The following is a 20,438-nucleotide window of genomic DNA, read 5'->3' on the forward strand; positions in this document are numbered from 1 at the left end:
GTTAGGGGTCTGGGTAGTGGACAGAGGGTATACAGGGTTAGGGGTCTGGGGAGTGGACAGAGGGTATCCAGGGTTAGGGGGTTGGGTCTGGGTAGTGGACAGAGGGTATACAGGGTTAGGGGTCTGGGGAGTGGACAGAGGGTATACAGGGTTAGGGGGTTGGGTCTGGGTAGTGGACAGAGGGTATACAGGGATAGGGGTCTGGGTAGTGGACAGAGGGTATACAGGGTTAGGGGGTTGGGTCTGGGTAGTGGACAGAGGGTATACAGGGTTAGGGGGTTGGGTCTGGGTAGTGGACAGAGGGTATACAGGGATAGGGGGTTGGGTCTGGGTAGTGGACAGAGGGTATACAGGGTTAGGGGGTTGGGTCTGGGTAGTGGACAGAGGGTATACAGGGTTAGGGGCTTGGGTCTGGGTAGTGGACAGAGGGTATCAGCGATAGGGGTCTGGGAGTGGACAGAGGGTATCAGGTAGGGGTCTGGGTAGTGGACAGAGGGTATACAGGGTTAGGGGGTTGGGTCTGGGTAGTGGACAGAGGGTATACAGCGATAGGGGTCTGGGGAGTGGACAGAGGGTATACAGGGTTAGGGGGTTGGGTCTGGGTAGTGGACAGAGGGTATACAGGGATAGGGGTCTGGGGAGTGGACAGAGGGTATACAGGGATAGGGGGTTGGGTCTGGGTAGTGGACAGAGGGTATACAGGGTTAGGGGGTTGGGTCTGGGTAGTGGACAGAGGGTATACAGAGTTAGGGTCTGGGGAGTGGACAGAGGGTATTCAGGGATAGGGGTCTGGGTAGTGGACAGAGGGTATTCAGGGATAGGGGGTTGGGTCTGGGGAGTGGACAGAGGGTATCCAGGGTTAGGGGTCTGGGTAGTGGACAGAGGGTATACAGAGTTAGGGTCTGGGGAGTGGACAGAGGGTATACAGGGTTAGGGGTCTGGGGAGTGGACAGAGGGTATTCAGGGATAGGGGGTTGGGTCTGGGGAGTGGACAGAGGGTATCCAGGGTTAGGGGTCTGGGTAGTGGACAGAGGGTATACAGGGATAGGGGGTTGGGTCTGGGGAGTGGACAGAGGGTATACAGGGTTAGGGGGTTGGGTCTGGGTAGTGGACAGAGGGTATTCAGTGTTAGGGGTCTGGGTAGTGGACAGAGGGTATACAGGGTTAGGGGTCTGGGGAGTGGACAGAGGGTATACAGAGTTAGGGTCTGGGGAGTGGACAGAGGGTATTCAGGGATAGGGGGTTGGGTCTGGGGAGTGGACAGAGGGTATCCAGGGTAGGGGTTTGGGTCTGGGTAGTGGACAGAGGGTATTCAGTGTTAGGGGTCTGGGTAGTGGACAGAGGGTATACAGGGTTAGGGGTCTGGGGAGTGGACAGAGGGTATTCAGGGTAGGGGTTTGGGTCTGGGTAGTGGACAGAGGGTATTCAGTGTTAGGGGTCTGGGTAGTGGACAGAGGGTATACAGGGTTAGGGGTCTGGGGAGTGGACAGAGGGTATACAGAGTTAGGGTCTGGGGAGTGGACAGAGGGTATTCAGGGATAGGGGGTTGGGTCTGGGGAGTGGACAGAGGGTATCCAGGGTTAGGGGTCTGGGTAGTGGACAGAGGGTATACAGGGATAGGGGGTTGGGTCTGGGGAGTGGACCGAGGGTATTCAGGGTAGGGGTTTGGGTCTGGGTAGTGGACAGAGGGTATACAGGGTTAGGGGTCTGGGGAGTGGACAGAGGGTATTCAGGGTTAGGGGGTTGGGTCTGGGGAGTGGACAGAGGGTATCCAGGGTTAGGGGTCTGGGGAGTGGACAGAGGGTATTCAGGGATAGGGGGTTGGGTCTGGGTAGTGGACAGAGGGTATACAGGGTTAGGGGGTTGGGTCTGGGTAGTGGACAGAGGGTATACAGGGTTAGGCGTCTGGGTAGTGGACAGAGGGTATTCAGGGATAGGGGTCTGGGGAGTGGACAGAGGGTATACAGGGATAGGGGGTTGGGTCTGGGTAGTGGACAGAGGGTATACAGGGTTAGGGGGTTGGGTCTGGGTAGTGGACAGAGGGTATTCAGGGTTAGGGGTCTGGGTAGTGGACAGAGGGTATTCAGGGTTAGGGGTCTGGGGAGGGTTGTGGACAGAGGGTATACAGGGTTAGGGGTCTGGGGAGGGTTGTGGACAGAGGGTATACAGGGTTAGGGGTCTGGGGAGTGGACAGAGGGTATACAGGGATAGGGGGTTGGGTCTGGGGAGTGGACAGAGGGTATACAGGGTTAGGGGTCTGGGTAGTGGACAGAGGGTATACAGGGTTAGGGGGTTGGGTCTGGGGAGTGGACAGAGGGTATACAGGGTTAGGGGGTTGGGTCTGGGGAGTGGACAGAGGGTATACAGGGTTAGGGGTCTGGGTAGTGGACAGAGGGTATACAGGGTTAGGGGGTTGGGTCTGGGGAGTGGACAGAGGGTATACAGGGATAGGGGGTTGGGTCTGGGGAGTGGACAGAGGGTATCCAGGGTTAGGGGTCTGGGGAGTGGACAGAGGGTATTCAGGGATAGGGGGTTGGGTCTGGGGAGTGGACAGAGGGTATCCAGGGTTAGGGGTCTGGGTAGTGGACAGAGGGTATACAGGGTTAGGGGGTTGGGTCTGGGGAGTGGACAGAGGGTATTCAGGGTTAGGGGTCTGGGAGTGGACAGAGGGTATCCAGGGTTAGGGGTCTGGGTAGTGGACAGAGGGTATACAGGGTTAGGGGTCTGGGGAGTGGACAGAGGGTATCCAGGGTTAGGGGTCTGGGTAGTGGACAGAGGGTATACAGGGTTAGGGGGTTGGGTCTGGGGAGTGGACAGTTCAGAGAAAGGGCTTGAGCATCTGGATGTCTAAATACTACAGTGTGTTCCCAACTAAACTTCTACTCCAGTGGGTAGAAGACTGGGAGGAAGGGAATAGTTTTTTTTATCAGTGCTAGATCTTCCCCGTTGTCTCTTCTCTCTGGCTTTGTGCTAGGTGGTCGACGATGACTGCTCCATGCCTTCTTCCACTCTCTTCTCCCATCAAGAACTCCTCTTGTTACCTGGAAGGGTAGGACACAGTGTCAATCTCTGCACAGGACACAAAACATTGATATTTTATATTGTAAATATAAGAATATCTTTGATCGAATAATTACACAAATCTTAAAAACAAATCTGTCATTCAGAGACCCATGACCTCGTTCGTCTTTAAACAATACATGCCAGACTCTCTGGAGGAAAGTGTGTGACGCAACGAAAGATAAAACACAAAGTTCTGTTGCTATGATGCGCCTGCTGTCACTATAGGCTGGCACCTAAAACCCTCAAACTTTTACAGATGCACAGTTGAGAGCATCCTGTCGGGCTGTATCACCGCCTGGTACCGCAAGGCTCTCCAGAGGGTGGTGCTGTCTGCCGAACGCATCACCGGGGGCAAACTACCTGCCCTCCAGGACACCTACAGCACTCGATGTTACAGGAAGGCCAAAAAGATCATCAAGGACAACAACCACCCAAGCCACTGCCTGTTCACCCAGCTACCATCCAGAAGGCGAAGTCAGTACAGGTGCATCAAAGCTGGGACAGAAAAACAGCTTCTATCTCAAGGTCATCAGGCTGTTAAATAACCATCACTAGGCGGCTTCAACCCGGTTATGTAACCCTGCACCTTAGAGGCTGCTGCCCTATATACATAGACATGAAATCACAGGCCACTTTAATAATGGAACACTAGTCACTTTCATAATGTTTTCATATTTTTGCTTTACTCATCTCATATGTATGGTGCGAGAGAGGTGGAAAGGAGAGAGAGAGAGAGAGAGAGAGAGAGAGAGAGAGAGTAGAGGAGAGAGAGAGGTGTAGAGGGGAGAGAGAGAGAGCTGTGGAGAGTAGAGGAGAGAGAGAGAGAGGTGGAGAGAGAGAAGAGGAGAGAGGTGGAGAGAGAGAGAAGAGGAGAGAGAGAGAGAGGTGGAGAGAGAGAGAAGAGGAGAGAGAGAGAGAGGTGGAGAGAGAGAGAGAGGTGGAGAGAGAGAGAGAGGTGGAGAGAGAGAGAAGAGGAGAGAGAGAGAGAGGTGGAGAGAGAGAGAAGAGGAGAGAGAGAGAGAGGAGGAGAGAGAGAGAGAGGAGGAGAGAGAGAGAAGAGGTAGAGGAGAGAGAGAGTAGAGGAGAGAGAGTAGAGGAGAGAGAGAGTGAGAGAGGTGGAGAGTAGAGGAGAGAGAGAGTGAGGGAGAGAGAGAGGTGGAGAGTAGAGGAGAGAGAGAGTGAGGGAGAGAGAGAGGGAGAGAGTAGAGGAGAGAGAGAGGTGTAGAGGGGAGAGAGAGAGCGCTGTGGAGAGGAGAGAGAGAGAAGAGGAGGAGAGAGAGAAGAAGAGGAGAGAGAGAGAGAGAAGAAGAGGAGAGAGAGAGAGAGAAGAAGAGGAGAGAGAGAGAGAAGAAGAGGAGAGAGAGAGAGAAGAAGAGGAGAGAGAGAGAGAAGAAGAGGAGAGAGAGAGAGAAGAAGAGGAGAGAGAGAGAGAAGAAGAGGAGAGAGAGAGAGAAGAAGAGGAGAGAGAGAGAGAAGAAGAGGAGAGAGAGAGAGAAGAAGAGGAGAGAGAGAGAGAAGAAGAGGAGAGAGAGAGAGAGAGAAGAGGAGAGAGAGAGAGAGAGAAGAGGAGAGAGAGAGAGACGTGGAGAGTAGACGAGAGACGTGGAGAGTAGACGAGAGACGTGGAGAGTAGACGAGAGACGTGGAGAGTAGACGAGAGACGTGGAGAGTAGACGAGAGACGTGGAGAGTAGACGAGAGACGTGGAGAGTAGACGAGAGACGTGGAGAGTAGACGAGAGACGTGGAGAGTAGACGAGAGACGTGGAGAGTAGACGAGAGACGTGGAGAGTAGACGAGAGACGTGGAGAGTAGACGAGAGACGTGGAGAGTAGACGAGAGAGAGGGAGAGTAGACGAGAGAGAGGGAGAGTAGACGAGAGAGAGGGAGAGTAGACGAGAGAGAGGGAGAGTAGACGAGAGAGAGGGAGAGTAGACGAGAGAGAGGGAGAGTAGACGAGAGAGAGGGAGAGTAGACGAGAGAGAGGGAGAGTAGACGAGAGGGAGGGAGAGTAGACGAGAGGGAGGGAGAGTAGACGAGAGGGAGGGAGAGTAGACGAGAGGGAGGGAGAGTAGACGAGAGGGAGGGAGAGTAGACGAGAGGGAGGGAGAGTAGACGAGAGGGAGGGAGAGTAGACGAGAGGGAGGGAGAGTAGACGAGAGGGAGGGAGAGTAGACGAGAGGGAGAGAGAGAAGACGAGAGAGAGAGAGAAGACGAGAGAGAGAGAGAGAGGTGGAGAGGAGAGGAGAGAGGGGGAGAGGAGAGGAGAGAGAGAGAGAGGGTGTAGAGGAGAGAGCGAGAGAGGTGGAGAGTAGAGAGAGAGCGAGAGATGGAGAATAGAGGAGAGAGAGAGGTGTACAGTAGAGAGAGAGAAGAGGAGAGAGAGAGCGAGAGAGGGTGTAGAGGAGAGAGCGAGAGAGGGTGTAGAGGAGAGAGCGAGAGAGGGTGTAGAGGAGAGAGCGAGAGAGGGTGTAGAGGAGAGAGCGAGAGAGGGTGTAGAGGAGAGAGGTAGAGAGAGGAGAGAGAGAGAGGTGGAGAATAGAGGAGAGAGAGAGATGGAGAATAGAGGAGAGAGGTGGAGAATAGAGGAGAGAGGTGGAGAGTAGATGAGAAAGAGAGAGGTGGAGAGTAGAGGAGAAAGAGAGAGGTGGAGAGTAGAGAGAGGGAGAGTAGAGAAATGAGAAGTGTATGAACAAAGCCCATTACAAAATCTGCTACAACCTACAAGACTATAAATAAATACCATTACTCATACCATGGCCTTGGCACTGCTCTAGGCACTGTTTCCATGGAATGATTTTTCAAACTTCACTAGACTTGTGAGGACTGAGTAAATACCTAGAGTCAACTTGTGCAATACCTTAGGAGATGAAGCAGATCGCCTTCTTCATTTCACCAGTTTACCATACCGTAGAGCCCCAGAACAGTTGAGCCAGTCACGTGTTTGGTGTTTGTAAATAGCACAAAGGGAGAAAGCGGGAGCAGGTAGGTCAAATGTGTTGCAGTAATATATTAGGGCAACACATTTGGCAGAAAATAGATTCATTTTCATCCGATGACAAAAGAAATGCAATGCTATTTGGCTGGCAGCCACACAAGTAAATCAGCTTCATGAAAAACCAAGGTATTTTTTTGCGGAAACGATGCATGGCCATCATATGTCTGTGTATCATTGAAAGAATGTAGCCAGCTACATTTCCTGATGTCTTTCTTGAAGTTAATCTGGTATTTTACCAGAGAACTAGGCTGGCCACACTGAAAAGTACAGGAGAAAAGTAGCTACACATCAGTCAGAGCTCTGTCTGCTGATAGAATGCCTGATCATGAATTCTCATCTGAGTGAAGTGCAACTGAAGCACAGAATTAGTCTGATGCTGAGCAGAAATTACAATGAGAAGCATTTTAAATCTGCCTTTACAAAACGCAGCAACATATTTCTTATGCATTTTACCCTTTTTTTCCAGCGTGAAAAACGCAGAATTCTGCATTAACACGACCCTTAAATTTAACTTGCTAGTTAATCTAAGTAAGTGGCTGAATAAATAAGGTGACGGGACATCATATTGTGTTAGCTTTCTGCCGTGTTTGAGAAGTAAAGCCCTATGGATGAGTTATTTGTACAGCTGTCACCATCTTGACTTCCTTGCATTTTTTCGTCTTCTCCTCTTAGAACAGGGCAGGCAGGCCCGTTGCCTTAGCAACTCGACACAGATAACTTTACATACACTTAGGTTGGAGTCATTAAAACTCGTTTTTCAACCACTCCACACATGTATTGTTAACAAACTATAGTTTTGGCAAGTCGGTTAGGACATCTACTTTGTGCATGACACAAGTAATTTTTCAAACAATTGTTTACAGACAGATTATTTCACTTATAATTCACTGTATTACAATTCCAGTGGGTCAGAAGTTTACATACACTAAGTTGACTGTGCCTTTAAACAGCTTGGAAAATTCCAGAAAATGATGTCATGGCTTTTGAAGCTTCTGATAGGCTAATTGACATAATTTGAGTCAATTGGAGGTGTATCTGTGGATGTATTTCAAGGCCTACCTCAAACTCAGTGCCTCTTAGCTTGACATCATGTGAAAATCAAAAGAAATCAGCCAAGACCTCAGAAAAAAAATTGTAGACCTCCACAAGTCTGGTTCATCCTTGGGAGCAATTTCCAAATGCCTGAAGGTACCACGTTCATCTGTACAAACAATAGTACGCAAGTATAAACACCATGGGACCACGCAGCCGTCATACCACTCAGGAAGGTGACGCGTTCTGTCTCCTAGAGATGAAAGTACTTTGGTGTGAAAAGTGCAAATCAATCCCAGAACAACAGCAAAGGACCTTGTGAAGATGCTAGAGGAAACAGGTGCTAGGTATCTATAGCCACAGTAAAACGAGTCCTACATCGACATAACCTAAAAGGCTGTTCAGCAAGGAAGAAGCCACTGCTCCAAAACCGCCATAAAAAAGCCAGACTACGGTTTTGGAGAATTGTCCTCTGGTCTGATGATAAAATAATAGAACTGTTTGGCCATAATGACCATCGTTATGGTTGGAAGAAAAAGGGGGAGGCTTGCAAGCCGAAGAACACCATCCCAACCGTGAAGCACGGGGGTGGCAGCATCATGTTGTGGGGGTGCTTTGCTGCAGGAGGGATTGCTCCACTTCACAAAATAGGAGGCATCATGAGGCAGGAAAATTATGTGGATATATTGAAGAAACATCAAGACATCAGTAAGGAAGTTAAAGCTTGGTTGCAAATGGATCTTCCAAATGGACAATGACCCCAAGCATACTTCCAAAGTTGTGGCAAAATGGCTTAAGGACAACAAAGTCAAGGTATTAGAGTAGCCATCACAAAGCCCTGACATCAATCCCATAGAAAATTTGTGGGCAGAACTGAAAAAGTGTGTGCGAGCAAGGAGGCCTACAAACCTGACTCAGTTACACCAGCTCTGTCAGGAGGAATGTGCCAAAATTCACCCAACTTATTGTGGGAAGCTTGTGGAAGGCTACCTGAAACGTTTGACCCAAGTTAAACAATTTAAAGGCAATGCTACCAAATACTAATTGAGTCTATGTGAACTTCTATCCCACTGGGAATGTGATGAAATAAATCATTCACTCTAATATTATTCTGACATTTCACATTCTTAAAATAAAGTGGTGATCCTAACTGACCTCTGACAGGGATTTTTTACTAGGATTAAATGTCAGGAATTGTGAAACAGAGTTTAAATGTATTTGGCTAAAGTGTATGTAATCTTCCGACTTCAACTGTATATAACAGCTATAGAAGCTTACAACACACTCACATACACTGCTTATCAGTGTAAGCTGGGTGTTATATAACAGGTCTCCTTACCATTCTCTTCTTGGCTTTCCAGCTGGTCTTCCAGCTGGTCTTCTGGAATTTCTACCAGCTGGTCTTCTGGATATTCTACCAGCCATTTTCCCGGATGGCCTTCCAGACAATCTGTCAGACGGTCTTCTGGACAGTCTTCCGGACGGTCTTTTGTTCGATCTTCCGGGAGGTCTTCCGGTTTCCTCTCTGGTGGCTCCTCTGGTTGGTCTTCCTGACAGTCTTCCGGTCGGTCTTCTCGGATGTAGGGAATGTCATCCATCCGTAGAAACACTGAGTCACTGGGGCTCCTCTGTCCATCTGACTTACTGCCTGGAGAGGGATACAGTACTGTTGTGAAAATCAGGACAGAGGCTGCTTCTCAGTGAAGTGCTAACTCTTTTCAGTCTCAACATCTCCCTCCCTTGTCCCCTTGTTCCAACCCCTTCTGTGCATAGAAGTCCAGATCTATCTGGACACCCTCCATGAGATGCGGCCTAGTCATGCCAGGGATGGTGGTGTAGATGAGGATGGGTCTAGTCAGGCTAGAGATGGTGGGGTAGCTGAGGCTGGGTCTAGTCAGGCTAGAGATGGTGGGGTAGCTGAGGCTGGGTCTAGTCAGGCTAGAGATGGTGGTGTAGATGAGGATGGGTCTAGTCAGGCTAGAGATGGTGGGGTAGCTGAGGCTGGGTCTAGTCAGGCTAGAGATGGTGGGGTAGCTGAGGCTGGGTCTAGTCAGGCTAGAGATGGTGGGGTAGCGGAGGCTGGGTCTAGTCAGACTAGAGATGGTGGGGTAGCGGAGGCTGGGTCTAGTCAGACTAGAGATGGTGGGGTAGCGGAGGCTGGGTCTAGTCAGACTAGAGATGGTGGGGTAGCGGAGGCTGGGTCTAGTCAGGCTAGAGATGGTGGGGTAGCGGAGACTGGGTCTAGTCAGGCTAGAGATGGTGGGGTAGATGAGGCTGGGTCTAGTCAGGCTAGAGATGGTGGAGTAGCTGAGGCGCACCACTCCACTTACGGACAATGCGATTCCTCTCATTGAGCTGTGAGGTGAGTGGTCCAGTGTTGTCCTCTGTGTGCGTGTGCCGTTCCAGGACGGGTCGCAGGTGAGTGTATGTGTGTGTCAGGGGTAGTGCGATGCTGTGGGAGCGGGTCTCAGGGATGGTGGGTCTCCCCTCAGGATCGGGGGTCTGGGGTACACTGTCCATAAGACTGGCTGTTAGTGCATTCTGGTAGTGGTTCCTCGAGATCTAGGAGACAGGAAAACACGCCACAAATACAATATCAACACATCATCACCAACACACTCCACAAATACAGTACCAATACACTCCACAAATACAGTACCAATACACTCCACAAATACAGTACCAACACACTCCACAAATACAGTACCAACACACTCCACAAATACAGTATCAACACATTATCATCAACACAAGCACAAATACAGTATTAACACATCAACACACTCCACAAATACAGTATCAACACATTATCATCAACACAAGCACAAATACAGTATTAACACATGATCAACACAAGCACAAATACAGTATCAACACAACATCATCAACACACTCCACAAATAGAGTATCAACACATTATCATCACACTCCACAAATACAGTGTTAACACAACATTATCAACACACAATATAAACTAATATAAGCAAATATCTATATATAGACACACACACACACCACCAAGCTGTTTCTCTATGTAAATGCTACGTTTGTGTGTGTGCGCGCTAGTGATCTTTCTTTCTCAAACTATATTTATGACCTGGGGGAGGGGTGAGGGAGTGTGTGTGTGTACTCAGGATGTACATCCATCACTTTTAGTCTAAATTATTCATACTGAAAATGGAGGTCATTTATCCCCAATGATTAAAGTTAAGCTAAGAGATTAAAAGGAAAAAGAGGGAAGGAGGGAGAGAGAGAAGGATAGAGGGAGAGAGGATGTGTCTGTGTTCAGTCAAAATCAGGGATTAAGACGTTTTAAAGGGAAATGAAAATGAGATGCAGTACGGTTCTGGGTAGTTAGAAGTTTAGGTCTATTTTAAGTGTTGTGCACGTCAGTGGTGGTCGGTGACGTTAAAGATGAGGGAGGCCTTATTTCTACTACATGATACTCAAATTTTCCCTATACCCATCATGAGGTTGCTACAACCTAGCTTACCCATGAAAGTTTACAATGTAGATGCACACAGGTCGAGAGGAAGATTTGAGTAATTAATGGGACAGAGTGAAACATTCAATACCGACTTGCACACTCTTGCCTGCATCTATCTGATCTAGGGTGCAATCATTACTGGAACAGTTGCAAACGAGAGTTTCTATTGGAAAAATTCAGGTATGTTCATCCCCATTTCGTTCCATTTGCTTCCATTTCTGTTGAAAAACATTTCTAATCGGCGGAATGAATACACCCCTGATCACCCGCAAACGCAGATCACTTTCATAGCAGCCACATACAAACACCATGATCACTTTGCTCATTGTATAATTCCTTCTCGCATTTACGCGCGCTTCTCCTCTCACCTTTTCCCGTCGCTTATGGACTCCATTGCACAACACCACAGATGTCTGTGACCAGGCGAAAACACCTTTCCAAGTCAAACCTTTATACCATAACCGCTAACCGCTACACAGCCTACATCTTTGTCACCATATTAGCTAATGTCAGAGTAGTCAACATAGCTACTAGAACTAACGTGTTAGTAAACCCGCTACAATCATGCAGTACAGTGTACAGCTAGCAGTTTAGCAGTTACACCGGTGGGCCCCGGTGGCAATACATTTATAAAGCCAAAAGCTTACCTTGACTTGGAAATGTTCCAGTGTTGGGTAGCCATAGTCAGCTAGCTAACATAGCATCCCTCTGTTTGAGCCTGGTGTTTGAGTAGGCTAAACTAGCTAGCTGCATTCTCTAAGTAAGTAAGTGAAAGCAAAAAAAAAAATGCTATGAAGAAATAGCTAGCACTCTCTCTCTCTTGCTTCTCCTTCATTTTTGAATAAATGAATTTGTTCAAAACTGTTCAACTATTGTCTTTCTCTCTCTTTGAGTCAACTACTCACCACATTTTATGCACTGCAGTGCTAGCTAGCTGTAACTTATGCTTTTGGAACTAAATTAATTCTCTGATCCTTTGATTTGGTGGACAACATGTCAGTTCATGCTCTAAGAGCTCTGATAGGTTGAAGGACGTCCTCTGGAAGTTGTCATAATTACTATGTAAGTCTATGGAAGGTGGTGAGAACCATGAGCCTCCTAGGTTTTGTATTGAAGTCAATGTACCCAGAGGAGGACGGAAACTAGCTGTCCTCCGGCTACACCATGGTGCTACCATACAGAGTGCTGTTGAGGCTACTGTAGACCATTGCAAAACAGTGTGTTTCAATTATTTGGTCAAATGAATATATTTAGTGTAGTTTTGTGGATGGTGCAGGTGTGTGTTACCTTAATAATCTGTAGGTCAGTGAGTTGTCTGACAGAGAAGTCAGGTAGGTAGACTCCTCCCCCTCCTATACTCAGCTGACCCACACTGCCTCCTGATAGGACAGAGTCTGACTGGTTCAACCCACTGCTACCAGAACCAAACCTGTTGACTGGAGATGAGTTTGATTAGATTCTGTCCATTTTTTTCTCTTCCTCACTCTCTTCTCGTTCTTTCTGTCTCTCTCTTGCTCTCTATTAGACAAGCGCAAACACATGCGTGTTCACACACACACACACCACCACACACTGGGCTGGTTTTTGTGTCTGCTTATCAGTGTAAGCTGGGTGTTATATAACCCAGGCCAGGACATGTCTTTCTACCGAACCATTTTCTTAAACAGCTTTAATTACTGCAGTTACATAGTTTCCACTGCAGCCATCTTATCCCACAGATTCAAGAGAAATCGACAGTGGATTTCACGCACACACATAACATAGAAATATTGTGATACTGTAGCATTTAGAACAGGGGAAGCTGGGGTAAGAATGTCCCATTCGATGACAATAAATCCTCTTCATCAACGTCATCATCAACAACATTATAATCACTAACACCAACTGATAAAATCTCATTGTGTGTTGTTGGGGCCGGGAGTGTATTTACCTATAGGTAGTGGTGGTATGAGGGCTGGCATGCCATAGTAGGAGAAAGCGCCGTTCTCAAAACGAAGAGCCTCCTTACCAATCTCCACCTCAACTTTACCCTGGAATGACATAACACACAGACAGACTATTAAACAACAAAGTTTTCATACATTTCCAAGCTTTGGTAAAATACCGGTAGTTTTGCAACCCTAGGTGTTTATGTAGAACCAAGACAGTGTGGTATCAGTGTGTATGGTGTGTACCTGTAAAATCAGGACAAAGTAGTCGACAGGTTTGTTCCTCATATACAGGAAGTGCTGTGGTGCTCCTTTGTTCTTCCTGTCAAACTTAAGTTCCTGAACGACACTGGGGTGTTTGATCAGACAAAGGAGAATCTTCTCTGAGAGATGACATGGCTTGAAGGGCTCCACTTCTACACAAACACACACAGAGAGAGAGAGAGACAGACAGAGAAGAGTGTAAACGCACACACACACAAACACACACATCCATCCACCCATACACAGAGGTCCTACCTGTGGCCAGGAAGCGGTGTGTAGCTAGCAGCAGTTGAGGAGACATCTTCACCTTCATCTCATTCTCTGACATTTTAAAGATAGAGAAGTCATGTTGCTTCCTCTCATGATGAGACACACGCCTCTTAGTCCTTTTATCAGCTAGGGAACAATCAATGAATCAATTAACCAATCAATCCATCCATCCATCAATGAATGAAATCTTCATTTGTCTGGTAATGGGATAGGTTTCTGATTGGATTGGTATAATGATGTTATGACGATCAAATTGTGTTGAATACCCAGTTCTGTACTGAGGCCTGCGGAGCACAGTTACTGAGATGAACTGCCCTGTGCTATATTTAAACAGCACACACACATGCATGAGCATGCATGGCACACATGCACACACACATACTTCCCCCCCCCCCCCCCCTCTCTCTCTCTCTCTCTCCCTCTCGCTGTGGAGTCAACTTTATACAGTACATTCTCCTTGCAATTAAACATGTTATAGGTTTGAAAATGGAATGATGTTCCCAGTCTGTTATTATGCACACAGCACATGACTTACCCTACAAGTGGTTGCAGTTTACATAGTAGACAGATGCAACATTTAATAATACAGCATAATGTAAACATACAAAATACCGTAGCTGCTACACCAAAACGTTTGTCTGTCTCTCTCTTTGTCTCACTCTGTCACACACACACACACACACACACACACACACACACACACACTGCAGAGAGAGTGTTAAGCACCGATTAAGCCAGTAGTAATTATCAATGGGATAAGTTAATTACTTCTGATTAATTATGCATCAGATCACGTTATGGGAGCAGCAGGGAGGGTTAAGGGGCGATCAATAGCTTAGAGGGTGACAGGAAGAGAGAGACAGAGAGAGATGCACTATATATACAAAAGTATGTGGACACTCCTTCAAATGAGTGGATCAGGCTATTTCAGCCACATCAGTTGCTGACGGTGTATAAAATCTAACACACAGCCATGAAATCTCCTTAGACAAACATTGGCAGTAGAATGGCCTTAATGAAGAGCTCAGTGACTGTCAACGTGCCACCGTCATAGGATGCTACCTTTCCAACAAGTCAGTTCGTCAACTTTCTGCCCTGCTAGAGCTGCCCAGGTCAACTGTAAGTGCTGTTATTGGGAAGTGGAAACATCTAGGAGCAACAATGGCTCAGCCGCAAAGTGGTAGGCCACACAAGCTCACAGAACGGAAGCACCGAGTGCTGCAGCGCGTAGCACGTAAAAATTGTCTGTCCTCGGTTGCAACAGTCACTACCCAGTTCCAAACTGCCTTTGGAAGCAACGTCAGCACAATAACTGTTCATCGGGAGCTTCATGAAATGGGTTTCCATGGCAGAGCAGCAGCACACAAGCCTAAGATCAGAATGCGCAATGCCAAGCGTCTGCTGGAGTGAAGTAAAGATCGCCGCCATTGGACTTTGGAGCAGTGGAAACGCGTTCTCTGGAGTGATGAATCACGCTTTACCATCTGGCAGTCCGACGGGCGAATCTGATTTTGGCGGATGCCAGGAGAACGCTACCTGCCCGAATGCATAGTGCCAACTGTAAAGTTTGGTGGAGGAGGAATAATGTTCTGGGGCTGTTTTTCATGATTCGGGCTAGGCCCCTTAGTTCCAGTGAAGGGAAATCTGAACGTTACAGCATATAATGACATTTTAGATGATTCTATGCATCTAACTTTGTGGTAACAGTTTGCAGAACAGTTTGGGGAAGGCCCTTTCCTGTTTCAGCATGACAATGCCCCTGTGTACAAATCGAGGTCCGTGCAGAAGTGGTTTGTCGAGATCGGTGTGGAAGAACTTGATTGGCCTGCACAGAGCCCTGACCTCAACCCCATCGAACACCTTTGGAATGAATTGGAACACCGACTGCGAGCCAGGCCTAGTGGAAAGTGGAAAGCCTTCCCAGAAGAGTAGAGGCTGTTATAGGAGCAAAGAGGGGACCAACTCCATATTAATGGCCATGATTTTGGAATGAGATGTTGGACGAGCAGGTGTCCATATACTTTTGGTCATGCAGTGTATCTATAAAGAGAGAAAGAGAGTTGTTATACATACTGTAGAGGTCTGTCTCGTCCACAATCTCAGACTTGATGATTTCTTCGATAACGTCCTCCAAAGTAACAATTCCCAGGACCTCATAAAAGGGGTCCCCCTCCCCCTCACTGTTCACCCTGTGGACTATAGCCAGGTGGGATTTACCTGGGAGAGAGATTAGGAGGAGAAAAATAGGGAGGGGGGGAGGGAGGGAGCGGGGAAGGAGGGGGGAGGAGTGAGAGGTTACAGAAATCAGCATTTACTTTCCATGATTATATAGATGTCTGAGCTGTGGATAGTAGGATAAATTTGTGATGAGTCTGGAAATCCTTCTGTTATTAAAGCAGATTAAAAATCAACACTATCCAGGAGACTCTTACTGAAGTAGCCGTTAAGCCAGAGATTGATTCTTGTCCCAGCTGAAATTAGTCATATTTCTGTCTTAGTATTACTGACAACTGGCCAGATCCCAAAGGAAAATACTCTCAGTGCTGTGTGTGTGTGTGTGTGTGTGTGTGTGTGTGTGTGTGTGTGTGTGTGTGTGTGTGTGTGTGTGTGTGTGTGTGTGTGTGTGTGTGTGTGTGTGTGTGTGTGTGTGTGTGTGTGTGTGGTGTGTGTGTGTGTGTGTGTGTGCAGCTTTCCATGTTATCTGTTGTGTCTGTAGCTTGTGAGGTGTGGAAACACTTTGTTGCTTTTATGGATTTTGTTTTGTTGCTTTTTGTATTTTTTGTGCTGTCTGTTTGTCTGTCTGCTACGTGTTGCTTGTCCTATGTTGCTTTGTCTGTTTGTCTGTCTGAATTTTTTAAGAACTGACCACTATGAAAGGCAGCATCTTAGATAACAATTTATACATTACACTGCTTAAACAACATCGGAGACACTGGTTTCTTTCCATGGCTTGTGAAAAATGTCATCCTTTTTACAGTTACATTTTAGTCATTTAGCAGATGCTCTTATCCAGAGTGACTTACAGGAGCAATTAGGTTTAGGTGCCTTGCTCAAGAGCACATCAAAAGATTTTTCACCTAGTCGGCTCGGGGATTCAAACCAGCAGCCTTTCGGTTACTGGCCAAACGCCAGCTAGGCTACCTGCTGAGGTTCTGACATGTGACATTTCATGTAAGACTCCCCACCTCCCAACTCCCTCCTAACCCCCTTGCCTTCCTGAATCAGCCTCCATCACAGGGGGAGAGGGGGAGAGGGGGAGAAGGGGAGAAGGGGAGGAGAGGAGAGGAGGAGAGTGGGAGAGGAGGAGAGCGTGTAACGTGTTGGTTGTCAACTGTTGCTCTGCATGTGCTCACTGCTCATTGTCTGTCTGCATTGGAATTGGAATTGTGTTAAATAACCTGCCCAGGGACTGTGGTTGAAAATGAGCTAGATGGCTAAAACCAGGCACTTTTACTAAAACGTTGATTAATGTGCACTGTCCCTGTAAAAATACAAATAAACAAACTCAAACGCAATATATAATGAGTGTACAAAAAAATGTGGAATAAATGCTCTTTCCATGACATAGAATGACCAGGTGAATCCAGGTGAAAGCTATGATCCCTTATTGATGTCACTTGTTAAATTCCCTTCAATCAGTGTAGATGAAGGGGAGGAGTCAGGTTAAAGCTGGGTTTTGAAGCCTTGAGACATGGATTGTGTAAGTACAGTATGCCATTCAGAGGGTGAATGGGCAAGACAAGAAACGGGGAAAGGTAGTCAGGCGCACCGGTTTAAGTAAAGAACTGCAACAGTTTCCTGTGTGCACCAAGAATGGTCCACCACCCAAAGGACAACCAGACAACTTGACACAACTTTGTGAAGCATTGGGGTCAACATGGGCCAGCATCCCTGCTCTCCTCAGACGCTCTTACAGACAATAGAACATCTCTGCCAGTGAACTGATCCTCTGGCAACCACAGCATGGTACCAGCAGAAGGGGCAACCCAGTAATCATGTGTGTGGACCAGCTTAAATGTGACACCGGACTGGAGGAAGAGGAGACTGCGTCTGCAGTGGAGAACAGGCAGCTCTGGAAGTCCCACTTCTACTGCCATCGACCCCAGACAACCAGATGATGATGAATGTGATAAACATACATTTCATTGAAAACGTGAATGTTACTTTGAGTCACTCCACAAAAATAATGTTGATTGAATAAGGCCCTCTTATCCAACTCATTTCCATAATTAAACCGTTCAGATGACCATCTCTGAGCCCTCACGGACAAACCAACCGTGTCAATCTGAATAGCATATGAATGAAGCCCTAGTCCTTTTAAATAAGCTCTCGTCCTAGTGGACACTGCTGTCTCCATCCCAAAGCCTCCAGTGTGATTCTCGCTAACTGTCAGATCACATGAAATCTACTTATTTTTATCATGCAACACACAGGAGAGAAACCATGCCTGTTCATTTCACCCACTCAACAATCTACATTACTTGTATATAGCTGCTAACAATGTACTGAGTATGACTCTGGAGAATACACCTCCACCTGTTGTCTTACAAAATGGTGGTGCATTTCCTACATATTTAACTCTATATATGCTACCTGATTTTGCATATCATTTTTTCTCTCTACAACAGTGTAGACTGAACTCAGGTGTGAGTGGGATCTACCTGGCTCAGGGGCGGACTGGGACCAGAAATCTGTCTTGGAGAAAATGTTTTCCTTGAGGCCCCCACACCTGCCCATTTTTTGTTTTACCCCCATTATTATCCAGATAATGATCATTTTGCAGACAAAAAAACAAACAAGTTAGACAGGCCCACTGGCCCAAAAATGGACCAGCCTGAAATGCCAGATGGCCCATCCGCCCCTAGCCCGGTCTGAAATGCCAGATGGCCCATCCGCCCCTAGCCCGGTCTGAAATGCCAGATGGCCCGTCCGCCCCTAGCCCGGTCTGAAATGCCAGATGGCCCATCCGCCCCTAGCCCGGTCTGAAATGCCAGATGGCCCATCCGCCCCTAGCCCGGTCTGAAATGCCAGATGGCCCGTCCGCCCCTAGCCCGGTCTGAAATGCCAGATGGCCCATCCGCCCCTAGCCCGGTCTGAAATGCCAGATGGCCCGTCCGCCCCTAGCCCGGTCTGAAATGCCAGATGGCCCATCCGCCCCTAGCCCGGTCTGAAATGCCAGATGGCCCATCCGCCCCTAGCCCGGTCTGAAATGCCAGATGGCCAGTCTGCCCCTGGCCCGGTCTGAAATCCCAGATGGCCCGTCCGCCCCTAGCCCGGTCTGAAATGCCAGATGGCCAGTCTGCCCCTGGCCCGGTCTGAAATCCCAGATGGCCCGTCCGCCCCTAGCCCGGTCTGAAATGCCAGATGGCCCATCCTATTACCTCTCTTGAACTCCTCCAGCATCACATCCAGTTTGGTGTCTCTGAACACACAGTGCATGGGGTGTTTGTAGAACTGGGTGATGGTCTTCAGCGGGGTGCAGTCATCCGGGTCCACGAACGCCAGGTCTTTGACGAAGAGGATATCAACGATGTTGGACCTGTCGTTCTCATAGACCGGGATCCGGGTGAACCCGCTCTGCATGATGTCAGACATGGTACAGAAGTCTAGAACAGCATCTGAGGAGAGCATATAACAGTCCGCCAGCGGGGTGTGAACTTGTTCTACGGTCTTGGTGCGTAACTCCAGAGCGCCCTGGATGATGTTTAGTTCCTCTTTGACCAGGTCGTGGTAGGGGTCTGTGACGCGCAGCATGGCCACCAGTTTCTCTCTGGTGTAGAAGTTACTGATCTCCTGGTGAAGCATGATGTCTAGGAGCTTGGAGACGGGGTAGGAGATGGGGAAGGAGACCAGCATTAGAAGCCGGGTGGCCCAGACTGTTTTGGAGGCGATGGCGAGGCTGTGTCTGGATGCCACAGAGTGAGGCAGGATCTCTCCTATGAAGAATATACCGAAAGTGCAGGTAGCAAGGGAGGTGGGAGTCATCCCTATAATCTGGCACATCCACACCACGAAACAGGTGTTGGTCAGCACGTTTCCCAGTACCACAGTACATAGGATGTAGTTGCCATGTTTACGCACGGATTCGATCTTGTGTGCGTATTTTTGTTCCTTCTCGGTGCCGCTGTTTTGGAGAACGCGGAGCTCGACGGGATCCATGGCTAGCATACTGATGTTCAGCCCGCTGCAAAGCGCAGAGAGTCCCAATAAAATCACCGACACCCCCAACTGGAGCCACACATCCGCATGCGGGGGTCGCTCCACCACCGCTAGCCAGAAGTCTCTGGTGCTGAAATGCTCCCACTTCACTCCGTCAAACGCGCACATGGAGTAGTATTTGATCCGCTCATCTTTGCGCAGGTCTTTGGCGAGCAGCTCCACTATAGAATCAGAATCAAATTCCAAAAAGGTCATCATCAGACAAAAGAAAAACGCACAATAACATGTAAGATTATTATTATTTTAAAATGTAATCTAAGATTCAACAACGATAAAAACATGTAAGTATAGACAAAATAAACGGACCTAGAACAGAGTTGTGGCTGGACGCAGACCTGAAGGAACCCAGCAGCTCGATGTCAGAACTCCGAGCGAGCTCGTCCACGCACGGGTTCCGTTTGGAAGGGATCTAAATACAATTGATATTTTATCACGATATTTAGGTTATTTCATAAAAAATATTTCATATATAGCTTTAATGGTAAATGGTCAATACATTCAATAAACTGACCAGTCCCTCCCCCTCTCCTCGCTTTCGCTCTCCACCTGGTTCTTCTATGAATGCGATCCATGGTGCGGCAGCGTCAGCTTCTGGTCTCCCACTCCCAGAGTGGTTGTTGGCTGTCTGTGTAACCGAGGATGCTGCGTAGTAAACCCGCAGCATGAACCGCGTACCCTCGGTCGCCTGGAGCAGCCCGTCCTGCACTGACAGATCCCCGGCTTTAGTGTCCTCTGGGCGGACGCCAAGCAATCCCTTCGCCTGGGCTGGGAGAAAGAAGAGGAGGATGAGAAAGGTAAAGAGGTGAAACGACAGCAGGCGGCAGGGATGAGGTGAGATGCGATGAGGTGAGGAGGAAGCTACCGCAGCATCAGCAGCCATCATGCTGAATAAACTACAGAGGGACATTGGCGGAGGTTGGGTCACGTGGTCACGGTTTTTACGCTGGCTCTGCTTGAATCAGCATAACAGCTGGACAGCCACATACTGAGGAAAGAGAGAAAAGTGGGTTGAGAGAGAGAGAGAGAGAGAGAGAGAGAGAGAGAGAGAGAGAGAGAGAGATCGGGCATGTGTGGGCCTTACACAATCCCATGCAGTACAATGACGTAATGTCATTTTGCGTGCCATTACAATCTAAAAATAGAAGACAGGAAATGCCCTATCATCAGAGCTACTTCCCA

The 20,438-nt window shown here is 48.1% G+C and overlaps 1 protein-coding gene across 1 annotated transcript; it reads right to left on the reverse strand.

The window, feature by feature from the left end:
• Positions 1-2,661: 2,661 nt before the first annotated feature.
• On the reverse strand, positions 2,662-20,221 carry LOC106589764 (metal transporter CNNM4). The gene is made up of 11 exons (XM_014180091.3): positions 19,771-20,221; positions 19,566-19,668; positions 18,422-19,420; positions 15,114-15,257; positions 13,026-13,166; positions 12,753-12,922; positions 12,509-12,608; positions 11,866-12,014; positions 9,422-9,653; positions 8,431-8,739; positions 2,662-3,041 (listed from the first exon to the last, which is right to left on the reverse strand). The coding sequence occupies exons 1-11, from the start codon at positions 20,164-20,166 to the stop codon at positions 3,022-3,024; spliced, it is 2,763 nt and encodes a 920-aa protein (XP_014035566.1). The 5' UTR covers positions 20,167-20,221; the 3' UTR covers positions 2,662-3,021.
• Positions 20,222-20,438: the final 217 nt, after the last annotated feature.

The sequence above is a fragment of the Salmo salar genome, chromosome 28 (genome assembly GCF_965601325.2).
Source record: "Salmo salar chromosome 28, fSalSal1, whole genome shotgun sequence".
Taxonomy (NCBI): domain Eukaryota; kingdom Metazoa; phylum Chordata; class Actinopteri; order Salmoniformes; family Salmonidae; genus Salmo; species Salmo salar.

Coding starts and splice junctions, on each gene's coding strand:
- LOC106589764 (XM_014180091.3), bottom strand. CDS start 20,166: ATGTCCCTCTGTAGTTTATTCAGCATGATGGCTGCTGATGCTGCGGTA. Junction 13,167..15,113: donor GGACGAGACAGACCTCTACA/GTATGTATAACA, acceptor ATTGTTCCCTAG/CTGATAAAAGGACTAAGAGG. Junction 8,740..9,421: donor TGAGAGGAATCGCATTGTCC/GTAAGTGGAGTG, acceptor ATCCCTCTCCAG/GCAGTAAGTCAGATGGACAG.